Source organism: Dryas octopetala, chromosome 1 (genome assembly GCF_963921425.1).
Source record: "Dryas octopetala chromosome 1, drDryOcto1.1, whole genome shotgun sequence".
Classification (NCBI taxonomy): Eukaryota; Viridiplantae; Streptophyta; class Magnoliopsida; order Rosales; family Rosaceae; genus Dryas; species Dryas octopetala.
Window position 1 is genome coordinate 32415713 of NC_141366.1, and position 21291 is coordinate 32437003.

Genomic DNA, 21291 nt, shown 5'->3' on the forward strand with positions numbered 1-21291 from the left:
AAAAGTGCAAATAGCAGCACTCTTTATAAAATGACAAAATAACACCTAAAACAAAATTACCTAAAACCTCATTCTGGCCTTTATCTCTCCTTCCCTAGTTCCCTCTTTCTACCCATCTCTCCTTACCTCTTTCTCCCCGTCACACAGAACCCCCGCTCTAAACAAAGCTCGACAGAACCACCTGCCGACCACTCCGCCCCCCTCTCTCTCTCCTTCCCTCTCTTACCCCGTCGACCACCCACCCTCATCCCCTCCTCTTTCTCTCTCCTCGAAACCCAACCCCAGCCCGTCACTCTCTCTCTAAAACTCTCAGTCCGGCAGGTTCGCCGGAGAACTAGGCGGCGAGAACACCCCAAAAGCTCACTCTCTCTTCCCCTACTCCCTCAACCCAGCCTCCACCGCTAGCGCGACTCCATGCGCGCACAGCATCCCAACACCACTACTCCCTCCTCCAGCCACCACCAGTCACCCCACCGGTCGGAAAATATTCCTCAGAGGCTGGCCATCACTCCCCAGAACTCCCCTTACCGGCCAGCTGCCCGCACCCCCCAGAACCTGTAAAAATTTTTTTTTTTAAGTGGATGTTCGGAGGGGAGAAGGAAGGAGAGAGAGACAAGGAGAGAGAGAGAGAGAGAGAGAGAGAGAGAGAGATAGATAGATAGAGAGAGAGAGAGAGGGGGGGGGCTGGGTGGGTCGGGTGAAGGGGGGAAGGTGGCAGTGATGGAGGTTGAGGAGCTGGGTGTGTTTTTTTTTAATGTGAAATGGATAAAATATGGATATTATAATAATTGTGAGAGATGTGTATATGAGAAATTTCAAATTTTCAATTATGGGAGGAGAATGAGAGTGTGAAGTGAGGAAAAGTGAAAAAAAGCAAAAAAATAGTGTGAAAAAAGACAAAACAAAGTGTGCAAATAACAGCACTCTTTAATTAAATAGCTTTGTTTAATCAAACTCAAGCTTTTTTGATCCTCTAGCTCAAAAATTTACTTTTCTATAACTTTCTTGTGTGAAATGTTCATAACGCTTTTCATATAAAAACCTAAATCCTTTTGTTATTATAGCATTTTGATTTATCTCTTTCTTCTTTCTCTCATCGTGTCTTCTCTTCAGCCATTAAACAATTTCCAGTTATGCCACAAATGAAGATCCAAGCTAAGAATAAGACCCAACCAAGATCCAAGATCAACACGTTGATGGCAGATGTGGAAAATTGTGGAAAATTGTGAAAAATTGTGGTTTTGATCCAAGATCAACACGTTAAAACAAAAGTCATAGATCTTGACTTGTTAATGGCAGATGTGAAAAATTGCAAAGCATCAACACGTTTATAAGTGCTGCAACTGCTTTCATAAATATATAGTTTTGAGTTTGATTATCCTCTAAACCCAATCCATTCCAAACCCAAATCAAAAAAGGTAAAAGAAAGTTGTTTTTTTTCTTTGAAAATTTAAACCATCATCGTCATCAACAGTCAGGCTTTTGTTTGATTTTTGTTGTTGTTTTCACAATTTTTTACTCCACCCACAGAGATCAGATCTGATGTTCTTTCTCTCCCACCCCAGAAACTCAGATCTGACTGTTGTCGAATTTGTGGTCGACACCGTTGAATTTTTGGTCGACGACTACACTGTCCACTAAAAATCCACGACCGAATTCCACCACTATGTTCACCGAAAATTACACATCTGCAATTTTTGCATCTTCTTCTTCTTCTCTATTGAATACAGATCTGGTTTTAAGAGATCGGGGGAGGCCATTGACAAAATTGAGGGAGGGATCAGATCTAGAATATATAGATAACACCCAACAAGTTAAAAGAAAAAAATAATGGATCTGGTTTTTGTTCATCAAATACCATATCTGCTCGCGATGGCGATGGTTTTTAGGCAAAGCTATAGATCTGGTTTTTTTTCATCAAAGAGATATAGGAAATTTAATTTTTGGGCAAACCATATTTATTCTTTTTCTTTTAGTTTCTTTTGGGCATAATATTTGATGAGCTATAATAGCTTTTGTTTTGTTTTTGGGCAAAGCTATAGATCTGGTTTTTGTTCATCAAAGAGTCATCGCGAGGGAGAGAGGGAGGGAGGGAAAAAGAGAGATGTGAACTTTTTGGTCTGTCGGTGAAATTTTCGTCCTATAAAGTATATATATATATATATATATTTATATGAGAATGCTCTAAAATTAACTACTTAGTAAGTTAATACAAAATTAACCACTATATTGGGCCTACCGCACAATATAATCACAAAATCTGAACCGTTTAATTTTTGGATCATACTTCAAAGATCATTCATGTAAAAAAATCTTCAAAATTGAAAATCATTTAGTCATTTGATTATAACAATAATTATTTATATGCTTTTATCGAAAACACTGATCGTCTATTTATTTGATCTCAATTAGATGACTAAATGATTTTCGATTTAGTTAATTTTCTGTAATGATAATCTTTGAAGTATGACCTAAATAATTGACGGTTCGGATTATGAGATTAGTTATGTGGTGGTCCCAAAAGCATTGTTAGTTTCGTATTAATTTGCTAACTAGTTAGTTTTAGAGCATTTTTCTATATATATATATATATATATATATACATGGAGGCTCCATTGTGGAATTTTACAAATAAAATTAGGAAAAAATTTACAAACATGACACATACTTTGATGGTTGTTTCATTTCATGACATTAATTTTGCTTTGTGTTGATGAAGGACGCATATTTTCATTTTGTGTCAATTAAGGACCATGTTTTTTTTTTCAACTTTAGCCCGACGTTGGACCCATCAAAACTCCATCAAATTCAGAAAAGATATACATCTTCTCTTTACAACCATATAAAGATCACCCAAATCGGATCTCTACAACTCCAAATAATCGGCCCCAAAGTAGGGTACCCAAAACCGTCTGATTTTCCAAATTTTTTCCCAAAGATCTAACTGGACAATTTCGGGTACCCAACTTTTGGGCCAATTATCTGGAGTTGTAGATGTCTGATTTGAGTGATCTTTATATGGTTGTAAAGAGGAGATGCATAACTTTAAACCAAATATAAGTTTGCTAAATTTGGTGGAGTTTTGATGGGTCCAATGTCGGGCTAAAATTGAGATAAAACGGGGTCCTTACTTGACACAAAATAAAAGTATGTATCATTCATTAACACGAATAAAAATTAATGTCTTGAAATGAAACAACCATCAAAGTATGTGTCATGTTTGTAAATTTTTCCCAATAAAATTATTTGTAGGATACCTCGTGGGGCCCACTCCCATATATTTTCAACAATCCGAACCGTCTATTTTTTAGACCTTTATTCATAAATCATTCTTGCAAAATATTAGCCAAATCGGAAATCATTTGATTATCTAACTTTTTTTTTTGCCATATTTGACTATCTAACTTTGATCAAACAAATAGACGAACCAAAATTTTAATTTAAAACCGTCTATTTGTTTGATCAAGGTTAGATAGGTAAATAATTTTCAATTTGACTAATTTTTTGAAAAGATGATCTATGAATAAAGGTCTAAAAAAAAAACAGTTTAGATTATTGAAAAACTACGTAGGAGTGGGCCTCATGAGGGATCTATATTTAGTGTTAAATGTAAGATCCTACAATAGAACCTCCCTATATATATAGGGGTATTTTGGTCACATAAAATACAAAAGAGCTATTAAAGTAAATTTTTAGGCTAGGGGATCAAAAAAACTTAGTTTAATTAAATTACCCTTCGAACAACATCCTTGCAGAACTTTAGGACTTTCACGGTCTGATATTGAAATTTAGGCTCTCTGGCCTATGTGTATTTCAGATACATAAGCATTGAGTTTTGAGATATTAGATAAGTTGTTTGGCAATCGTAAGGTTCAAATGTCATATGCTTGTGTATCTCATGCTTATAAGAAGCATTATGCTTAGCTTAGAAATGTATTTGCAGGATCACAATATCTATAATTAAGATTCTTACGCGTCCTACAATACAGAGATCTCAACTGTTAATGTTTGAGGATTCACAAGGACTAAAAAGGGATCCATCTAAAACCCACATGCATAAATGGTTGAAATCTATGGAATTGCAACCGATTTCAGGGCATATGTTACCTGTGCCTGCTCTGATAATAAATCGAGCCTTTGTACAATACTGCCTTGAAACATTAGGAAGACCCAAACCATGCATTCAGTACATTTGAACCTAGGCGACTCTTGGCTCCGATATTCATGCACCTGATTGTACTTTTTGCTTTTTTCTTTATTATGACAAGCGACAACTGATGGTACTTGCTGCAGTGCCATCAGAAAGTCTAAACTCCAAAGAAATATGGCCAGATGGTACTTGACCATCTGGACCTCCACAGGCAATGGGGCACACCAGTGGACAAGCTCAACGATAATGATATTGCAGTACTAATTCCTACCCTTGTTCACAATAATTCTCTCAATTTATACAAGGCCAAAGTTCTTCAGACGTGTTTGAAGCTGGAACCTAATTAATGCAGAACACCTGTAAGTAGCAACATTCTTTCACCTGCTTGGAGGCACACCTCCCAAGAAACTCATACAACGCAAAATGAAAGTCCTACAGTGCATATGCTGCTCAGAACACCAAACTACATGTCACTGCCATCAACTTTTACCAATGGATTTCATTCATGACTGAAATCCTGGATGAGGGATCAAACTGGCTCCTAGGCAGGAAAATTTGTGTGTGCTTGCTGGTAAGAAGAGTTTAAGCTCGATTCCAATATCTGGTGCGAAAGCACCATTTCTGGATTACCAAATGCTTCACCCATGCTAACCCGTTGCTTCTTCGTTGACCTCTCTGCTTTTGGGCTCTCAGCTGGAGAACCCACTTGACAACCAGAATCTGGAGTCAAGGGTTCATGACGAGATGAGAACGATTCATCAATGGAAAGGCTCTTTGCTGGCGCGCGTTCCTTGGCAGTCTTGTCTAGGAGGGGGCACTCGGAGGTCGGGGCAGGGGTTGCTGGATCAGTCTTGTTGTCAGATTCTGGGCAATTATCACCTGATACACGGGCTGAGTGCCCAGAGCCAGGTTCTTCCGAAAAAACTCCACTAAGCCGTTGTTGCTCTTCAATAATTTTCTTCAAGTATTTACCTTGTGCTTCTATCCGTAACTGTAGCTGTCTCTGTACCTGTTGTGCATTATGAAACTGTCAGCTTGGTGAGTTCAGCTCATAATACCATGCTGGACCAACAAACAAGACTTCCTCCTTATGTATATGCAGCAATTTCCGTTAGTATGGTAGTGGGTGGGGTAGTTGTAACTGATCTCTCATTATTTTCCTTCCCAATTACTTGGTATCTTCAGAGAACATCTTGCTAAAGGTTTTCTAACACTATCAACATAAATGTTGAGAGGATACATTGCTTTAAGTAGGTGACCATGCATGATTAATCATAGCTTATTTGGAAACTTTATGAGTGGCAGACATGAATCCTAAAGATACTTTAAGTGAAATGAGGCTTTGTAGCAAAGCAAAGAAACGCAATATCTAGATTTTCCTCACTTAAGTGGATGACAAATGTGATGTTAACAAAAGGAAAACCTGGTGACAATATACTACTAATTTATGGGAAGCTAAATTTTGTAGAGAAAACATGCCTCTAGTTGCTCATGCAGTCGCTTCTGCACCTCCATCTGCAGCTTGAGTGCTTCTGTAATTTGCATCCCACTGCAATCAGAAAGAGTACGTACTTTCTCACATCAATCAGCCAACTGATAAGTCAATTATATACAAACTGATGGTCTTCACATACAGCAATAATAATTCCTTATTCTATGTTTTATATATTCTCCATGCTTTTTGAGACTATCAGACAGAAGGAAACAATTAATGTATTCAAGAACACAGAAGCCTATCAATGGTTAGCCACATACTGCATGTGTGCATACAACTTGTGCAGTGAATATGAATTCTTCAATTTTAAACTTTCCATACAGGATTCCAATTGACATAGCCCATTTCTCTACTGATAACAGAAAGAAATACTCAGCATAATAGGCAGCTCTACTTACGATGAACCATCCAAATTGGAAAGCACATCCCCCGGTTCTTTCTTGTCAGCTTTTTGTCCTTGCATTAACATTTGAAGAGAATCAAGAAACGATAATGAAGGTTCCTATAATAATACATCTTTGATATGCCTTTATCACTACAGAGAACCTGTTTAGTGCATAATTATATGAATAAATAACAAAAATTGGAATCAGGGAAACCTACCGTCAGATGTGGAGTCGGGTAGATATTTTGCAAGTCGATATTTCTGAGTACATCACACAAGTGGCATTAATTGAAACACCAGTGAGAAAAGAAATGTTGCCTCACCCAATCTCACACCCACCAAAAATAAAAAGAAAATAGAAAACAGAAAAAAAGGAAAAGTTAAGCATTGGACAGAATGAACTTTTACATACCTGTAAATGACTTTTTACATGGTATATGGTTAAACCTTGTACACCCATCACTCTCAAAACACCTTTGGGTGTTGCACCTAGAAAAAGATTAAGAAGAAATAAAATATAACATTTCCAAAGTACACAGAATATCATACGTAGACGTTGAAGGATATCTCCATTGAATTTAGAATTTCCTTAAGCAGAAACATAAAGCTTTTAACCTAGATCTTTGGCCATGCAATACATCATTTCTGATCTCTATCAAGTTCTTAATCATATTTGTGAAAGAGGAACCTAGATCTTTGGCCATGCAATACATCATTTTCTGATCTCAAACAAGTTCTTAAACATATTTGAGAGAGAGAGAGAGAGAGAGAGAGAGAGAGAGAGAGAGGTTATCAGAAGTATGGAAAGTAGTTGATTCCATCTTAGTGTAAGAATCTGTGGAAACACACATATATAGTCAAGTCAAGATTTCATACACCTTAGTAACAAAAAAGGGGTCAAGATTTCAATATTTCATTCACATATATAACCTTCCACTGATTTACTATAAATTTGCTGCACATGATAAATGCCACAACTCAACCAACAAAAAAAACAAATGCCAGTTAACCCGACAGAAGTTAAGGTGACTCACGATCTGGCCCACCAAGCTGTGCCACAGCATCGACAAAGCGTTCATGAAGCTCGTGCGTCCAACGTAACCGCTGTTTTGAGGCGAGGTTAGAGTTGTTCAGACTGTTCCCTCCATTGCCAGGGTCCATCGTGTTGGTCCCACAGTCTAAATGTTGACCATGAACTAATGAGTTGTTGTGGACTAAGCCTGAACTAGGAGCACCCTTTGGTTGATACGTTTGTCATTTATCTATAAACAAAAAACCAGAAATCCATAAACATAATACATAATAGCATAAAATAAAATAAAAACAAAACTTCAAGACTCATTATAACTACAATCTTATCTACCATATCAATCAGAGGAAATAAAAAATTGTAACTCAAAATGGGGATATTTTAAAAAGCAAACATGTAGTTCTTCAGATCAGGCACCTTTAGTTCTTAGTCTCTGGGTAAGTATGTCAGAGGCAGACTTTTACCATACCAGAAACCCCACAATTCTTTTTGTACAATTACAGAATTTTACCACACAACAGAGTTTGTAACGCAATTGATCAAAGTGATCCAAACCAATTATGGTACTCCATGGGCATAAAATTGACAGTTTTTAATTCAATTCTATTAATCAGAACCTGATAGATTTAGTAGCTTGAAAATCTTAAAAGGAGTTATTATTTACCTTATTAGATAGATATTCCTCATGACTCTTTATCTAGTTTAGTAAGATAGTTTAGTAAGAAATAAACAGTTACACTTGATATCAGCCTGTAAAAACAGAACCAACCAGCTTGGTGTTATAAACTTATACCTATCCATTTCTAATGACTAAAACATTCCATCACAAGTATTGCTTTTATCTTTCAAAAGAGCACAAGTTAACGAGTATAAAATGAAAAAATTTGGACAAAATTTAGTACTCTGCAGAAGGGGCACCTGGGTCAGGTTGAAGCTAAACCCGTCAATGATATGTGCGCATTAAGACAAATGTGTTAGTGTATGCAGAGAATTTGGTGGATTTATTGAATAAAAAACATATCATACATATACAGTGAGTCTGTTATTTAGGAGAAAATCAAGTTGCATACTTGCCACAGAGACAAAGTTAAGGTGATTTTACGATCCCCAATAAGGTTGGTAATTGATGTTTTCCCATTATTTAAGCAATAACCTAATTCAATAGCTTCATCGACCAATCGGAAATAAATTAGGGTTTCATAAGGAAACAAGCTAAGTTGACGCAGAATCATATTGTTAAGATCAATTTAGGAAGAAGAAGAAGCAAGTAGGTCAAAAAGTGTGTTTAGGTTCATCTTTATCAAAGACACAGAAGGAGAAGTTAGATAAGCAAAGGAAAGAGGAAAAGAGACGTACCCAACTCAGATGGCAGATCTCTCTCTCTCAAATTCAAACCGCCCTCCAATTTGGGAACTTTGCTCTCTCTCCCTCTCTCTTTTTCTCTCTCTCTTTGTTGATTAGTAGTAATAACAATAAGAATTCAGAAAGGAGGTATGAGTTTTGGAGAAATGACTCTCTCTCTCTCTCTCTCTCTGTTTCTGAGATAGATGGATAGAGTCCTTAAGTCTTGGAATGAGGAGCTAGAGATTCCAGAAGTACTAGTGGTTGCACCAGGCAGTATTAAAAACAGCTTAGAAAAAGTAGACTTGAAAGTTGAAACCACTATCCACCCTCGGGGGAAGAACCCAAGAACCAAACAAAGCATGAAAATCAACCCCTTCCTCCCTCCTATTTTATATTTCTTTTTTTTACTCCCTACTTTTTTTCTCTATTTTGTGGCTGCTACAAAAAGTGCGAGCTCAGAATTAACCAAATTTTACTTCAGCTCAAGTTCCAGTGTTCCACCCATTTGAATTCTCTATTCGCGTTTATAAAGTATACTCAATTCTATAATAATAATATATAGGTATAATATAATGTGTTTAATATTGTGGGGCTTAATTATTAATTTACCATCCAAAATTGTAACTCATTCTTATATTGCCACCTGAAAATGTTTTTGTCCTAAATCACCAGCTATAACTTACATCTGTGTCTCATTTTATCTTGTTCTGTCAACAATTCAATTAAAAATGTTGACTTGACCGTTATTGCTGACGTGGCGCGCTGAATGTGCGCCATGTGTCACATTTTTTCTTATATTTTTTTTTTATAAACTTTGAAAATTAATTAAAAATAGCTCCGAACTCAGAAAAATATATGAAAAATTCCTACGGACTCGTCTTGACTAGAACTAATTTATTATGGGGTCAAAATACCAATTTTCCCTCTAAAAATTTTAATAAAATTTGGGAAGTCCAAATTTATTTCTAGAAAATTAAAATACTTTAGATTCTTTGAAAATTCATATGATAATCTCCTGAACTCCAAAAAATATGAGGTATGCACCTTTAGTCTTCAAAAAACTAACAATACCTTTCTCATGAACACTTACTACCCAAAAGACCTCTCGGTCTTAGAGGAAAACAAATTTCCCTCTATAAAATAAATTCTATAAAAATTCTAAAATTTCTATAAAGTCTCAAAATAATTCTCTAAAACAGATTTTTGGTAATTTCTAAAATATTTTTGAAAATTCGTCCGAGAGTTTATGAAAATTCTAGAATTTATTTAATAGAGGGAAATTTATTTTAATTTTCTAGAAATAAATTTGGACTTCCTAAATTTTCTGAAATTTTTTAAAGGGAAAATTGGTATTTTTGACCTCATAGTAAATTAGTACTAGTCAAGACGAGTCCGTAGGAATTTTCCGTATATTTTTCTGAGTTCATAGCTATTTTTAATTAATTTTCAAAGTTTATAAAATAGGAAAATAAAAAAATCCAAAAATAAAAACAAAGATGTGACAGTGACGCACTTCTAGTGCGCCACATCAGCATTAATGGCCAAGTCAGCATTTTTAACGAAATTTTTTACGGAATAAGGTAAAATAGGATACACATGTAAGTTACAGGTGGTAATCTGGGACAAAAAATCTTTCAAGTGACAATATGAGAACGAGTTACAGTTTTTTATGATAAATCAATAATTAAGCCTATTGTGGGTCTTAATATCTTCACTAGTTATTTTCAATATGAGTATTTGTCAAAAGGATAATTTTAGCAAAAGAACTCATACCATACTCATTGTCGCAGTTGAGATGCGACATTCACTTTGTTCAAATTAAGGATCTCAAACTTTCTTTTTTGCTCAATTAAATATTTTCGGTCAAAAAAATACCAATTTTGAGAGGCAAAAATGTCTCTTTACGTAAAAAATTATAAAAAATATATAAATAAAATGAAAAATAATTAAACAAAACAAAATTGGTTGGGGATTGCAACGAGGATGGGGGATAGTAGGGCGGGGAGTAGACCTGACAAAAACACACACGACCCGATAACACGACACGACATGAAAATTTACGAGTTTGGGTTCGAGGTTATAGGGTCGAGTTGATATCAGTGTCATCCGTTAAGATAACGGGTCAGGTTAGGTTAATTCGCAGTTACCCGTTTCACCTGTTAAGGGAAGGGCATTTTAGTAATTACGTTAAGACCATATCCTACACCCTACCACATGTAATCACATTCACACATCCATACCCTAACCTAATAAAAACTGAGTTTCATTTCACTTCCAAAACCAAAACTGCGCCTCCACCTCTTTCTCTCTCTCTCTCTCTCTCTCTCTCTCTCTCTCTCTCTCTCTCTCTCTCTCTCTCTCTCTCTCTCTCTCTCTCTCTCTCTCTCCCTCTCTATCGATCATCTTTCTTTTCTCCATCATGTCTCTCCTCTGCAATGCCACTCTCGATTTCTCCTATCCATCGTGTCTCTCGGTCTCTCCTCCCCATCGATTGTTTCTCTTTTCTTCTTTTGTTTAATGAAATCTTATTAAAATAATTATATTTTTGCTTAAAAAATATATTAGGTTTTTTTTCAGATGAAACGGGTCAGGTCAGTTATACTCGATAGTTTTCAGGTCGTGTTCAATTTGGGGTTTTTACCACCCGAACGTTATCGGGTCGTGTCGGGTTTGACTTGAACTTGTAAAACACGACTCGTTTGCCAAGTCTAGCGGGGAGGGGGGAAAAGGTTGGGGCTTAGGGGGAGAGGTAGGTCAGGGTTGGGTGGGGGAAGCGCACGGTTGGGGCTGTGTTGGGGGGGAAGAGAATGGGTTGGGGTTGCGACGGGGATGAGGGAAGGGTGGGGCGAAGAAAGGCTGGGGGGAGAGAGAGAAAGAGAGGAGAGGCAGAGAGATATGAGAGAGAAAGTGAGGCAGAGAGAGGAGAGGGGCGGGCGGGCGGGCGGGCTGGGTGGGGGAAAGTGCGACAGGGATGGGGATGAGGATGGGGAAGGGTGGGGGGGAACGGACAGGGAAGGGGTGGGGGCAGAGAGAAAGAGAGAGATAAGAGAAAAAGTGAGGCAGAGAGAGGAGAGAGGTGGGGTTGGGTGGGAGAAGGGGGAGGGCCAGGGCTAGGTGGTGGGGAAATGGTGGGCAGGGCTTGGTGGGGGAAGGAAGCGGCCTAATTTTTATTTTTCCTTGTTTTTATTTTTTTACTTTTTAAAATTCAAATTTTTTATATTTTTTCAGTTTCTTTTAGTTTAATTTTGAAATCTTTTTATGATTATTTTTATTTTTTAATAATTTGTTATAATTAGTTTTATTTTCTATAATTATTTTTTAAGTAAAAAGACGTTTTGGCCTCTCAAAATTGGTATTTTTGACCGAAAACCCTTAATTGAGCAAAGTAGAAAGTTTGGAATTCTTAATTAGAGCAAACTGAATGTGGCATCCTCAACTACGACAAGAGGTATACTTAAAGTATTTTTGCTAAAATTATCAATTTGTCAAATGTGAGAAGAACTTCCTTGTACTGTGATACTGATGTGGTATCACAACATAGAGAGAAGGATTTAGGGTGGTATCACAACATAGATGTGGTATCCAAAACATCCATTCTCTCTGCGTTGTGATACCACATCAGTATCACAGGTGCAAAGAAGTTCTTCTCTTGTCAATGATGCTGCCAATATTATATGAGGGGCTAGATTATTCAAGAGGGTAAAATTGAAATTTAAAACTAAAATAAAAAAGCTAGGTGGATTAGATTAGGTGAGTACCTAATTAAATTTGGGGTTTAAATATAATTACTCATAAGTCAAATGCTAATGTGAGCAAGGAATAAAATTTCGAGTTTTGAAGAAATTTCGATGGAAATTTCGATATAAATTTCGATGGAAATTTCGAAGATTTTTAAATTTCGACAGAAATTAAATAGAAATGACGGAAATTGCTATTAAAGTACGGAAATTTTGAATGAAACTTTATCATATGTTTATTTAACATATTATCTACTAAATTGATAAAAAACATTGAATAAATCAAATTATATAGTAGGTTTCATGTGATATAAGGTGAATATAATGCGCGCTGGAGCAAATACTGTTCAATAAAATTAATATAATGAATAAACAAAATTAGTATATTCTTTATACTGTATAATTTAATTATACACTAAAATCTAAACCCTAATGCTCTATATATTCTATATACCCTAATACTTTTTATACTCTATAATCTATACATTAAACCCTATATACTCTATATTTTTTAGAATATTAGATTTTAAGCCCTTTAGGATACTTTTAATTATTTTTTTATATAGAAATGTATTAAAGTTTAAGGTTTAAAATAACTAAAAGAAATCTCAAACCTTTTTTTTCTTCTTTCCAATTGCCCAATTGCCCAAAGGCCCCAAACCCCCCCTCATTTTTTTTTTCTTTCCTTACTTTTTTTCCCTGTGCCTCTCTCTTCAGTCTTTTTTTTTTTTTTTTATCATTCCTTCCTTTTTTCCCGTGTCTCTTACCTAGCCAAGCTTTGTCTTCACTAAGTGTAACAACCCAAATTTTGGCTTATGGTAATTTTGTTACTTAAAATTTTCAAATTTGTTTGAAGGTTTGTTTAAAGGAATTAGAAATTTCTTTAAATTTATTTTAACTAACTTAGAACTTTGGTTGTGGTTCTAGAGCTTAGTTGTGTAGAAATGAATTTTAGAAAATGAAAATTCAAGAATTTGACGATTATTATTTTTTTCAGAATTAACTTATAAAAGTAGGATTTTTCATAATTTTTTTGAAAGCAATTTGACTATTTTGAGGTTATAGGAAATTAGTACTCATCAATACGAGTCCGTAAAATTTTTCGGTGAATTATTTGGAGTCTCGAGTTATTTTTGGGTATTTATGAAGTTGGAGAAAATAGAAAATATGAAAATTTCGATAAATTTTGGTAAATTTCGATAAATTTCGGTAAATTTCACCGAAATTTCGAAAATTTTTGCAAAATCTTCCCGAAAAATTATTAAACATGTGTTTCGATTTCGACACCCTAAAAAAATGAAATTTTCGGCGAAATTTCGCCGAAATTTTGAAATTTAATTCCTTGAACGTGAGATACCCAAGGTCCTAACTCCTAAACTCCAAATTGGATTAGAGAAGAAAAATGCTCATCAATATTTGAATGACTGGAATTATAATAATTTGCCATTTGCAATAATAAATAACATTACATATAAATTTTTCAAAGCCTGGAATAATAACTCACAAATTCAATTCTGATAAAAAAAATCGGAAATCGTTTAGTCATGTAAATGTTATTAAATAAACATATAGTCTAATTGTTACAAAAACTATTTATTTATTTCATAACGGTTACATAATCAAGAGATTTTCGACTTATTTGATTTTTTGTAGATATGATCTTTAAAATATGATCTATAAAAAATAAATTGTTGCAATTATGAAACTACACTATAAATAAAAATAACAAGAGAAAAAAAAAAAAAAAGCAAATTGAAAAATGTAGTTAGCATTCAACAAATTTGCATTATACATAGCTAGCAAGAAAAAAAAAAAAGGTCAAAGTTCATTTTTGATCTCTGTAGTTTCAATTGTTATGATTTTGGTCTTGTAGTTTATAAATTGTTGTAATTCAAGGACATCTTAGCATATCGTTCATCAAATCATCAAATTTGTTGTACTTTTGGTTATTACTTTACAAACCATTTTGATTTTGATAATGTATTTTACATACCGTTAGTAATTCAATAACTAGTTTAATAAATTAATTGACAAAAGTGTTAACGTGTCCTTAAATTGCAAAAATTTGTAAATACAAAACTAAAATCATAACAATTAAAACTTCAGAAACCAAAGTAAAACCTAACTCTAATTAAAAAGACCAAAAGTCAACTTTGGCCAAAAAATAAGAACAATACTTGGGTCACCCCTTGGGGGTACCTCAAGGTCACCCCACCCCCTCAAATTTTAATTTTGGCAATGTCAATGTATGATCAGAACCGTTCACTTTTTAGATAACATATTAAAGATCATCTCTGCAAAAATCAAATCAATCGAAAATCGTTTGATTATATAACTGTTGTTAATTAAATAGAAAAAATATATGGTTTTCAATTAAAGAGTGATTTTTTTACCAAACCGTTGATTTTTTTTATTTAATCGACAACAGTTATATAATTAAATGATTTCCGATTAAGTTAATTTTTTGTAGAGAAGATTTATAATAGGTGATCTAAAAAGTGAATGGTTCCGATCATGCGTCGGCATTGCCGAAATCAGAATTTGAAGGGATTGGATGATCTTGAGGTACCCAAGGGGTGACCCAAATATTGTTCAAAAAATAAAGGCATTATGCATGATACATTACCGGGCTTGACGGAATCTGGTTAATAATATTCCGTGTCTTGTCTAAACTCTAAACAACAATTATTCCGGCAATTTTGTCATCTTCCTTTGCCTCATTTTGAGAGCTACGCATGTATTTGGAATTTTCTCATATCTTGTTATTACAAAATTCGAATGGTTCCCACTTGTCCACCTCAGAATTTTTGGTGTATCATTTCATTTGATTCTCAATTTATCATTGTCATAGTATAAGGCCATAAGCGTACAACAAACGACCCGCTCTTTTCTTGGCTCTAACTCACTATTACTAACCTCCTCAACCCAAAACGATAATAATAAGAAAAGACCCAACTTAACAACAAAACTAACAATACCATTCGGCATGCACAAAAAGATAAATTAAAAATCAGTGCACAAAATTAAGTCTACTATCTAAAAGAGCGATTGTGCCAGAAAAGAACCATCCACTTATCTGAATTCTTGCTATGCCTTAATGGTTTAAGGACTTGAATAAAACCAACCAAAATACAAAAGAGTGCAAAGAACTAGACTTTATTACTATAATTGCATAAAAAGAACATGAAAAAGCTTGCATGAACGTTAGTTCTAAGCAAATGAATTTTTTTTTTTTTTGCCACTAAAAAAAAATAAAAAATTGAGAGTCTTTAACAGAGCTAAAAGTAAAAGATTTAAAGAAGTAAATGAACTAAGGAATTGTAAAGTGTATTACACTCTTCTAGCAAAAAAAAAAAAAAGGCTTAATTGTGTTTTTACCACCCAAAATTTGGGATGATTTCCACTTTACCACCCATAACTTTATTTGTCCCACTTTACCACCCAAAGTTTACATTGATTCTCACTTTACCACCCAGAACTTTATCTGTCCCACTTTACCATCCAAAGTTTACATTGATTCCTACTTTATCCCCTAAATCTAGAGTGACAGAATAGATGAAAAAAGATTAACTGGGACACAAAAAATAATTTTGGGTGATAAAGTGGAAATCAATGTAAACTTTAGGTGGTAAAGTGGGACAAATAAAGTTCTGGGTGGTAAAGTGAGAATCAATGTAAACTTTGGGTGGTAAAAACACAATTAAGCAAAAAAAAAAAGAGTATTACATTCATGATGAGTAATATTAGCGATTACAAATTTGTAATATTTGGCATTATTCCATTAGGAATTTTTTTTTCTCCCACAGAATAGAAATGGAGAGAAGCGGGTTGTAAGGTGGACAAGTGGGAAGCATAGGTGTGTCACTTTCTCCTATTTCACAGCTATATCATCTACTTATCTCTACCAACTTATCATTGTCATTGATTTATCACTTTGCTGTAAGATATGGAATATTATCACCGTTACTAGTAAATCTGCTACTATTGGAAAACGTTGACAAGGCCCCTTAAAGCACTCAAAGATCACATACATGCAAAAGTTGACTAGAAAAGCACTCTCATGTTTTTCAAGACTGCCAAACTATAAGTATAATCGAAGGGGCTGCATTAAGTCAAAATTCAATCCACGCAACTTCGGGTCCATGATTTGACAAATCGGACGCAATTCGTTCTAATATTTAAGCCACTAGTATGTTGAATTTACAGTTTGGGAGTCGGGACAACTAGTTTTCCACTTTCAATTCCTGCCAACTAAGTGGAAAAGAAAAGATGAAATTTTTACATTTAATGCACAGAGTGAACAGAAGGATCTCACTCTGATCAAACAGAATATTCAACCCTATATCCCATACCTAGCAATCCCATGAGGGTCAACTGGGGCAACATTAATCTCTTGGGTTCTCACCTTGGCTTCACCCCAAATTAAAGATGCAGTTGCTGAGTCCAAGCTCACCATTCTTTTTTTCCCACCACCTGGAGATCCTTCCAAGGTCAGTCCTCCAGAACTCTCATGTGATGTGAGGCAGCTTTCAGTGGAGCAATCAGCCCTTTGGGTACGGATACTAGTTGGCACTTCTTCTTCTGGACCCTCGAGTCCAGCCACATCTGTGGATTGTAATGAGTAGAAGCCAAGTGGGTCAAGAGAAGAACTTTTTGGATTCTTATTCCCCAATCCATGACCTTTATGGCTGTCAGTATCAATGACTGAACCTCCAATAAATTGATCAGCAAGCATCTTACAAGCCCTCTCAAGCATCGCAATATATCTTCGCTCTGCATCCTGGCGAATTTGCAAGTGCTTCTCAGCCTACATATGGTAAGAAGATCAAGTAGCTTGAGTGTGGATCTAGACATAGAGTCCAGTAGTACCTACTTCCTATTAGATGGTGAGCTTAGCATTTTGAACTATCAATTAATTGTATCCTGTGCACAAGGAAGCTGTGCAATGCTGTATCAAAAGCAAAGTCACAAGCCAGGCAGATAAATTGCATAAAAAATGGTACAAAATTGTCAATCATGCCTTACATATTTAAAGAAATTCAAAGTTACCATAACCAAGTCCACTTCCAAACACTTGGCAACAAAGTTTACTGTTCACGAAGAAACTCCAGAAGAGAGGAAAACCAGAACCACATGCACACACATCGCCTACAGAATATGGAAATTTACCTGAACTTGTACATGGAATTCCAGAAGAGGGGAAAACCAAAAACACACACACACAAGCTAGGCAGATAAATTGTGAAAAAAAAAGGTCCAAAATTGTCAGTCATGCCTTTCATATTTAATGAAAATCCAAACGTCTACCGAAAAAAAGAAAATCCAAAGATTACCATAACAAAGTCCGCTTCCAAACACTTACCAAAGAAGTTTACAGTTCACACACACACATGTGCACACGTACACAGACACACACACATTTCACTAACAGAATATGGAAATTTACCTCAACTTGCACATGTAATTTACTTTGCACTTCCATCTGCACCCGCAATGCCTCTTTGACTTCATAACCCCTAATCATGAGATTTTGGTAAAACCAAACTTTTTTAGGTAAAATGACATTCTATTAAGCACCAAAAAGTTTTGATGAAAAGAAGAAAACTCTCTTACTCATTCATATCAGAAGTTGGCAAATTTGGGGAAGAATTACCAGTACCAGGGCTTTCTAGAAGGTATGAACCTGACATTCCGCAATGATTGGCAAAAGAAGTCAGGCATAAAATTTAAGAGTATAATCACAAAGACACCTTCTAGTTAGCTTTAAAATAGATATTTAATGAAACATGATTAGCCTTCCTTGTATAGTTTAATTTTATTGGAGCAGACAATTCCTTTCTTTTTGGGGAAAAAGTGAGGGAGGGGAAGAGAGAGAATGAGAGAGCACCTATTAGAATAATTGCTGTCTCACATACTTACAGTTTAAGATTTTTAGAAACAGTGGTAACCAACAAAATTTAGCATGTTCTCCGGAATCTTAAAGTTCAAATCTCTGCAACCACAACCTCCTAATTCATAATGAATTCTATGTGTTGAGTTCTCGAGCAGTGCCCACAGGTCAGGAGGAGTGTTAGGGAAAAAAAAAAAAAAAAAAGAATTGTTATGTCACATCCTCACAACTTAATTAGGAGATTTTGTTGGTTTATTGCAGCTCTCAAATCTTAAGATGTGGGACGGACAACAATGTTAGCTTGATATAAATTAATGGTTTATTTCTAACAGCTTACTTTTGGAATCCTATGCTTTGGTTCCAAGAGATCCAGATTTTAAATCACTCATTCCCATTCCCCATTTATTTTCAAGGTGCAGGATGGCTACACCTATGTATTCTATTTGTCTGCATATGTCTACTTCTTTGAGGTGATGGAGTGGTTTTGCTGGATATAAATTGTTGGCTAATTCCCTACCAATTCTTTTATACTCTAACAGCTATGTCATTTAAAAGAAAGAAACAAAATTTTGAGGACTAAACCACATAATTTGAAAGGGCGCAAAGAGAGAGTTTATTACAAAACCTACCATCCTTTGATAGCTCACCCATATCCTTCCCTGATTGCTTACCTAGTCTGTATTTCTGCAATGCAGCGAGAAACAAAAAGTCCATACAAGTGGTTGAACTTTGGTAACAACATGATGATTCAATATTAAAAAAATAAAAAAAATAAAAAACAAAAAACAAAAAACCTGTAGATGACTCTTTAAATGAAAAAGAGTAAGCCCCTTGACATTCATTGTCCGCATAATGGCCTTTGGCGTAGCTTCTGCAAAGAGAAAAGAATGGTGTAGGTGAGTGAAAGGGATCTGAGCCCAGTGAGTTGAAATGGTAGTAAAGAAGAAACCCTAAAATAGAATATTGAAAAAGGAAAAGACTTGAGGAACAGACTAGAGGCACCGCCAAGCTGAGTGACGGCATCGACGAATCGTTCGTGAAGGTCAGCAGTCCAACGGAGACGGGGTTTGGGATCGGAAGTCAAGACGAGGCAAGGGTCTCCTCTACCGTGCCCTCCGCCGACTTGCATATCTTCCATTTCTTGACCCACTATTGCTTCGTGCGGAGGCTGCTGCTGCATCAGTCTCGGAAACATCTTCCTCCGCAAATCAATCGCCAAATCCCAATCCTAAATATTTTTAGTTTCTTTTACTACAAAAATAAAGATAAAAGGAGACTCGTACACTGCTAGTGCTGGCCCTCTCTCCCTTGCAACTTCACTTCACGCTTTTGGCTTTTTTTACAAGGGAAAATTAGAGGAAACCACATGCGTCCGAGTCACATTAATACTCTCATTTTAAAAGTGGATATGTTAGGACAACTATTTCACTTAACCTGTCAAAAAAAATTATTTTGTCAAATCCGTTACACTTTTTATCAAAAATAATAAAATAACCAATAGGCAATATCTTCTTCTTCATCTTGCTGCTTCTTCTTCTTCTTCTACTACTTTTTTTTTTTTTTTTTTTATGTTTATATAATATAATCATAACTATGCTCACTCAGTAACCTTGAAAAAAACTTGACTAAGGTTAGCTTGGCATTTAGGACCATCTAGGATGATGATTGAGCACTCTACGACGGTGATTATGGCAAGTTATAGAGTTGGAGGTGTAACTCATTAAGATGGTGGTGGACAAACTATAGACTTATATAGTAGGAGGTGGAGAATTCTTAAAGACTGAGAATCCAGCACTTATAATCTAACTTGGCTTTCTCTTCCTTCCCTATAAATAGATGATATGCTCTGTTATTTTTCACACTCATTTAAAAATTTTTTATACAAAAAAATGGAGGAGTAAGGAAGCTTGAGTTCTGAAGGAGAAAGGTCCTAAGGTTATAATTTAGTTGCTCTTATTTGTGATTTAAAGTTGTTATAGTCCAATTTTTCTAAAAATGTTTTTGGGATGTCCAAATCACATTTCAAAATCTTTATTGAGGTCCAAATTTTCATGGTTCTTAGTTTAAATTCAAAGTTAGGTTTTATATATGTTTTTCGGACCCCATTGGTTCATTTTATGTCTTTGGGTTTGAAAGAAATCAAAGTTTCAAAAATTTTCAATAGTTGGTTTGGCTAATTCGGACCCCTATCTTTGATCAATGATTTCTCTTATATATATACCAGAGCTCATTTTTTAATCCAATAAATGGTTGGAAAGCTGATTGTATAAGCTTTCCAACGAGTTTTATTTGCAAAATTTTGTTGAGTTTGATGGGTCGAAATATATAGGGTACGAATTAATATGGGTTTCTAAAACTGCCATAATTATGTTTTGTTAGAGAAGATGATGAACCATGTTTTCTCTTCATGTCCACATATGTTTTAAGTACAGTTGGATCCAAAAAGAATAAAATGCCGCTTAAAAAGAGGTCGCGTGCGACACACATGACCATTTTTGGATGGAAATCTTGACAGAATCAGACGGAGGTTGTATATTGCAAATTTTTTTAAATTCAGGTGTGACATTGAGTCAATTATTTGTTAAGTGGTAAAGTAAAAAACACGTCAAAATTCAGATGAGTAAAATGTTAAAAAGTCTTCTTTAATTAAGATATGATTCACATCTTAAATCGATAAAAATTATTTAGTATGAGTTGGGGCGTGATAGCCACTTTAAGACCCATATATGGCTATCACTCTTATTTCACCATTGTGGAAGGCCTAAGGAACCCAATCAGCAAACCAAATGTGACCTAAATGCAATTCATAAGCGGTGGAAAAGGCAAAAAAAAAAAAAAACCTTAGAAAAAAAAAAACTTGAAATTTAAACAAAATTCAGCATTTTAAGAAATTATATGTTTTAATTTCCTTGTTTGGGTCCATAAATACGGAATTTTGTAAATTCTATGTAAAAAAAAAAAAACTTGAAATTTGAGGACTGTAAATTTCACATAAATTGGTGTCATTGTCAAAATTGCAATTTTTACAAAAAAAAAAAAAAAACGTGTCCACCCATCACTTTGCCAATTAATTACAATACCACCACCACTACCACCACTGACACCGTTGCCGCCGCCATTGCCACTACCACCGCCGCAGCCGCCACTATCACCGCTGTAGCCACCACTACCACCACCACCGACACCACCTCCGCTGCCACCACCACCATGGCCACCATTGGTCCACTGCCATCGCCGCCGCCGCCGCCACCGCCACTATC

General features: G+C 35.4%; 2 protein-coding genes across 2 annotated transcripts; both read right to left on the bottom strand.

The window, feature by feature from the left end:
* Positions 1–4378: 4378 nt before the first annotated feature.
* LOC147299851 (myb family transcription factor PHL7-like) lies at positions 4379–7771 on the bottom strand. The gene is given in 9 exon segments (XM_086238287.1): positions 4379–4648; positions 4651–4702; positions 4704–5159; positions 5630–5699; positions 6044–6101; positions 6249–6291; positions 6443–6519; positions 7065–7292; positions 7725–7771. Coding segments are annotated over 8 exon segments (918 nt in total). The 5' UTR covers positions 7192–7292; positions 7725–7771; the 3' UTR covers positions 4379–4613.
* Positions 7772–16274: 8503 nt separating this feature from the next.
* On the bottom strand, positions 16275–19365 carry LOC147299852 (protein PHR1-LIKE 2-like). The gene is made up of 6 exons (XM_086238276.1): positions 19025–19365; positions 18826–18902; positions 18661–18715; positions 17755–17824; positions 17588–17657; positions 16275–16948 (listed from the first exon to the last, which is right to left on the bottom strand). The coding sequence occupies exons 1-6, from the start codon at positions 19224–19226 to the stop codon at positions 16481–16483; spliced, it is 942 nt and encodes a 313-aa protein (XP_086094402.1). The 5' UTR covers positions 19227–19365; the 3' UTR covers positions 16275–16480.
* Positions 19366–21291: the final 1926 nt, after the last annotated feature.

Bases quoted from the DNA above. Each gene is read 5' to 3' on its own strand.
- LOC147299852 (XM_086238276.1), bottom strand. From the start codon at position 19,226: ATGTTTCCGAGACTGATGCAGCAGCAGCCTCCGCACGAAGCAATAGTG. The intron at 18,903-19,024 runs GTCTGTTCCTCA...TTCTCTTTGCAG, and splicing joins TCAGCTTGGCGGTGCCTCTA to AAGCTACGCCAAAGGCCATT. The intron at 17,658-17,754 runs GTAAGAGAGTTT...TCTCATGATTAG, and splicing joins CCAACTTCTGATATGAATGA to GGGTTATGAAGTCAAAGAGG.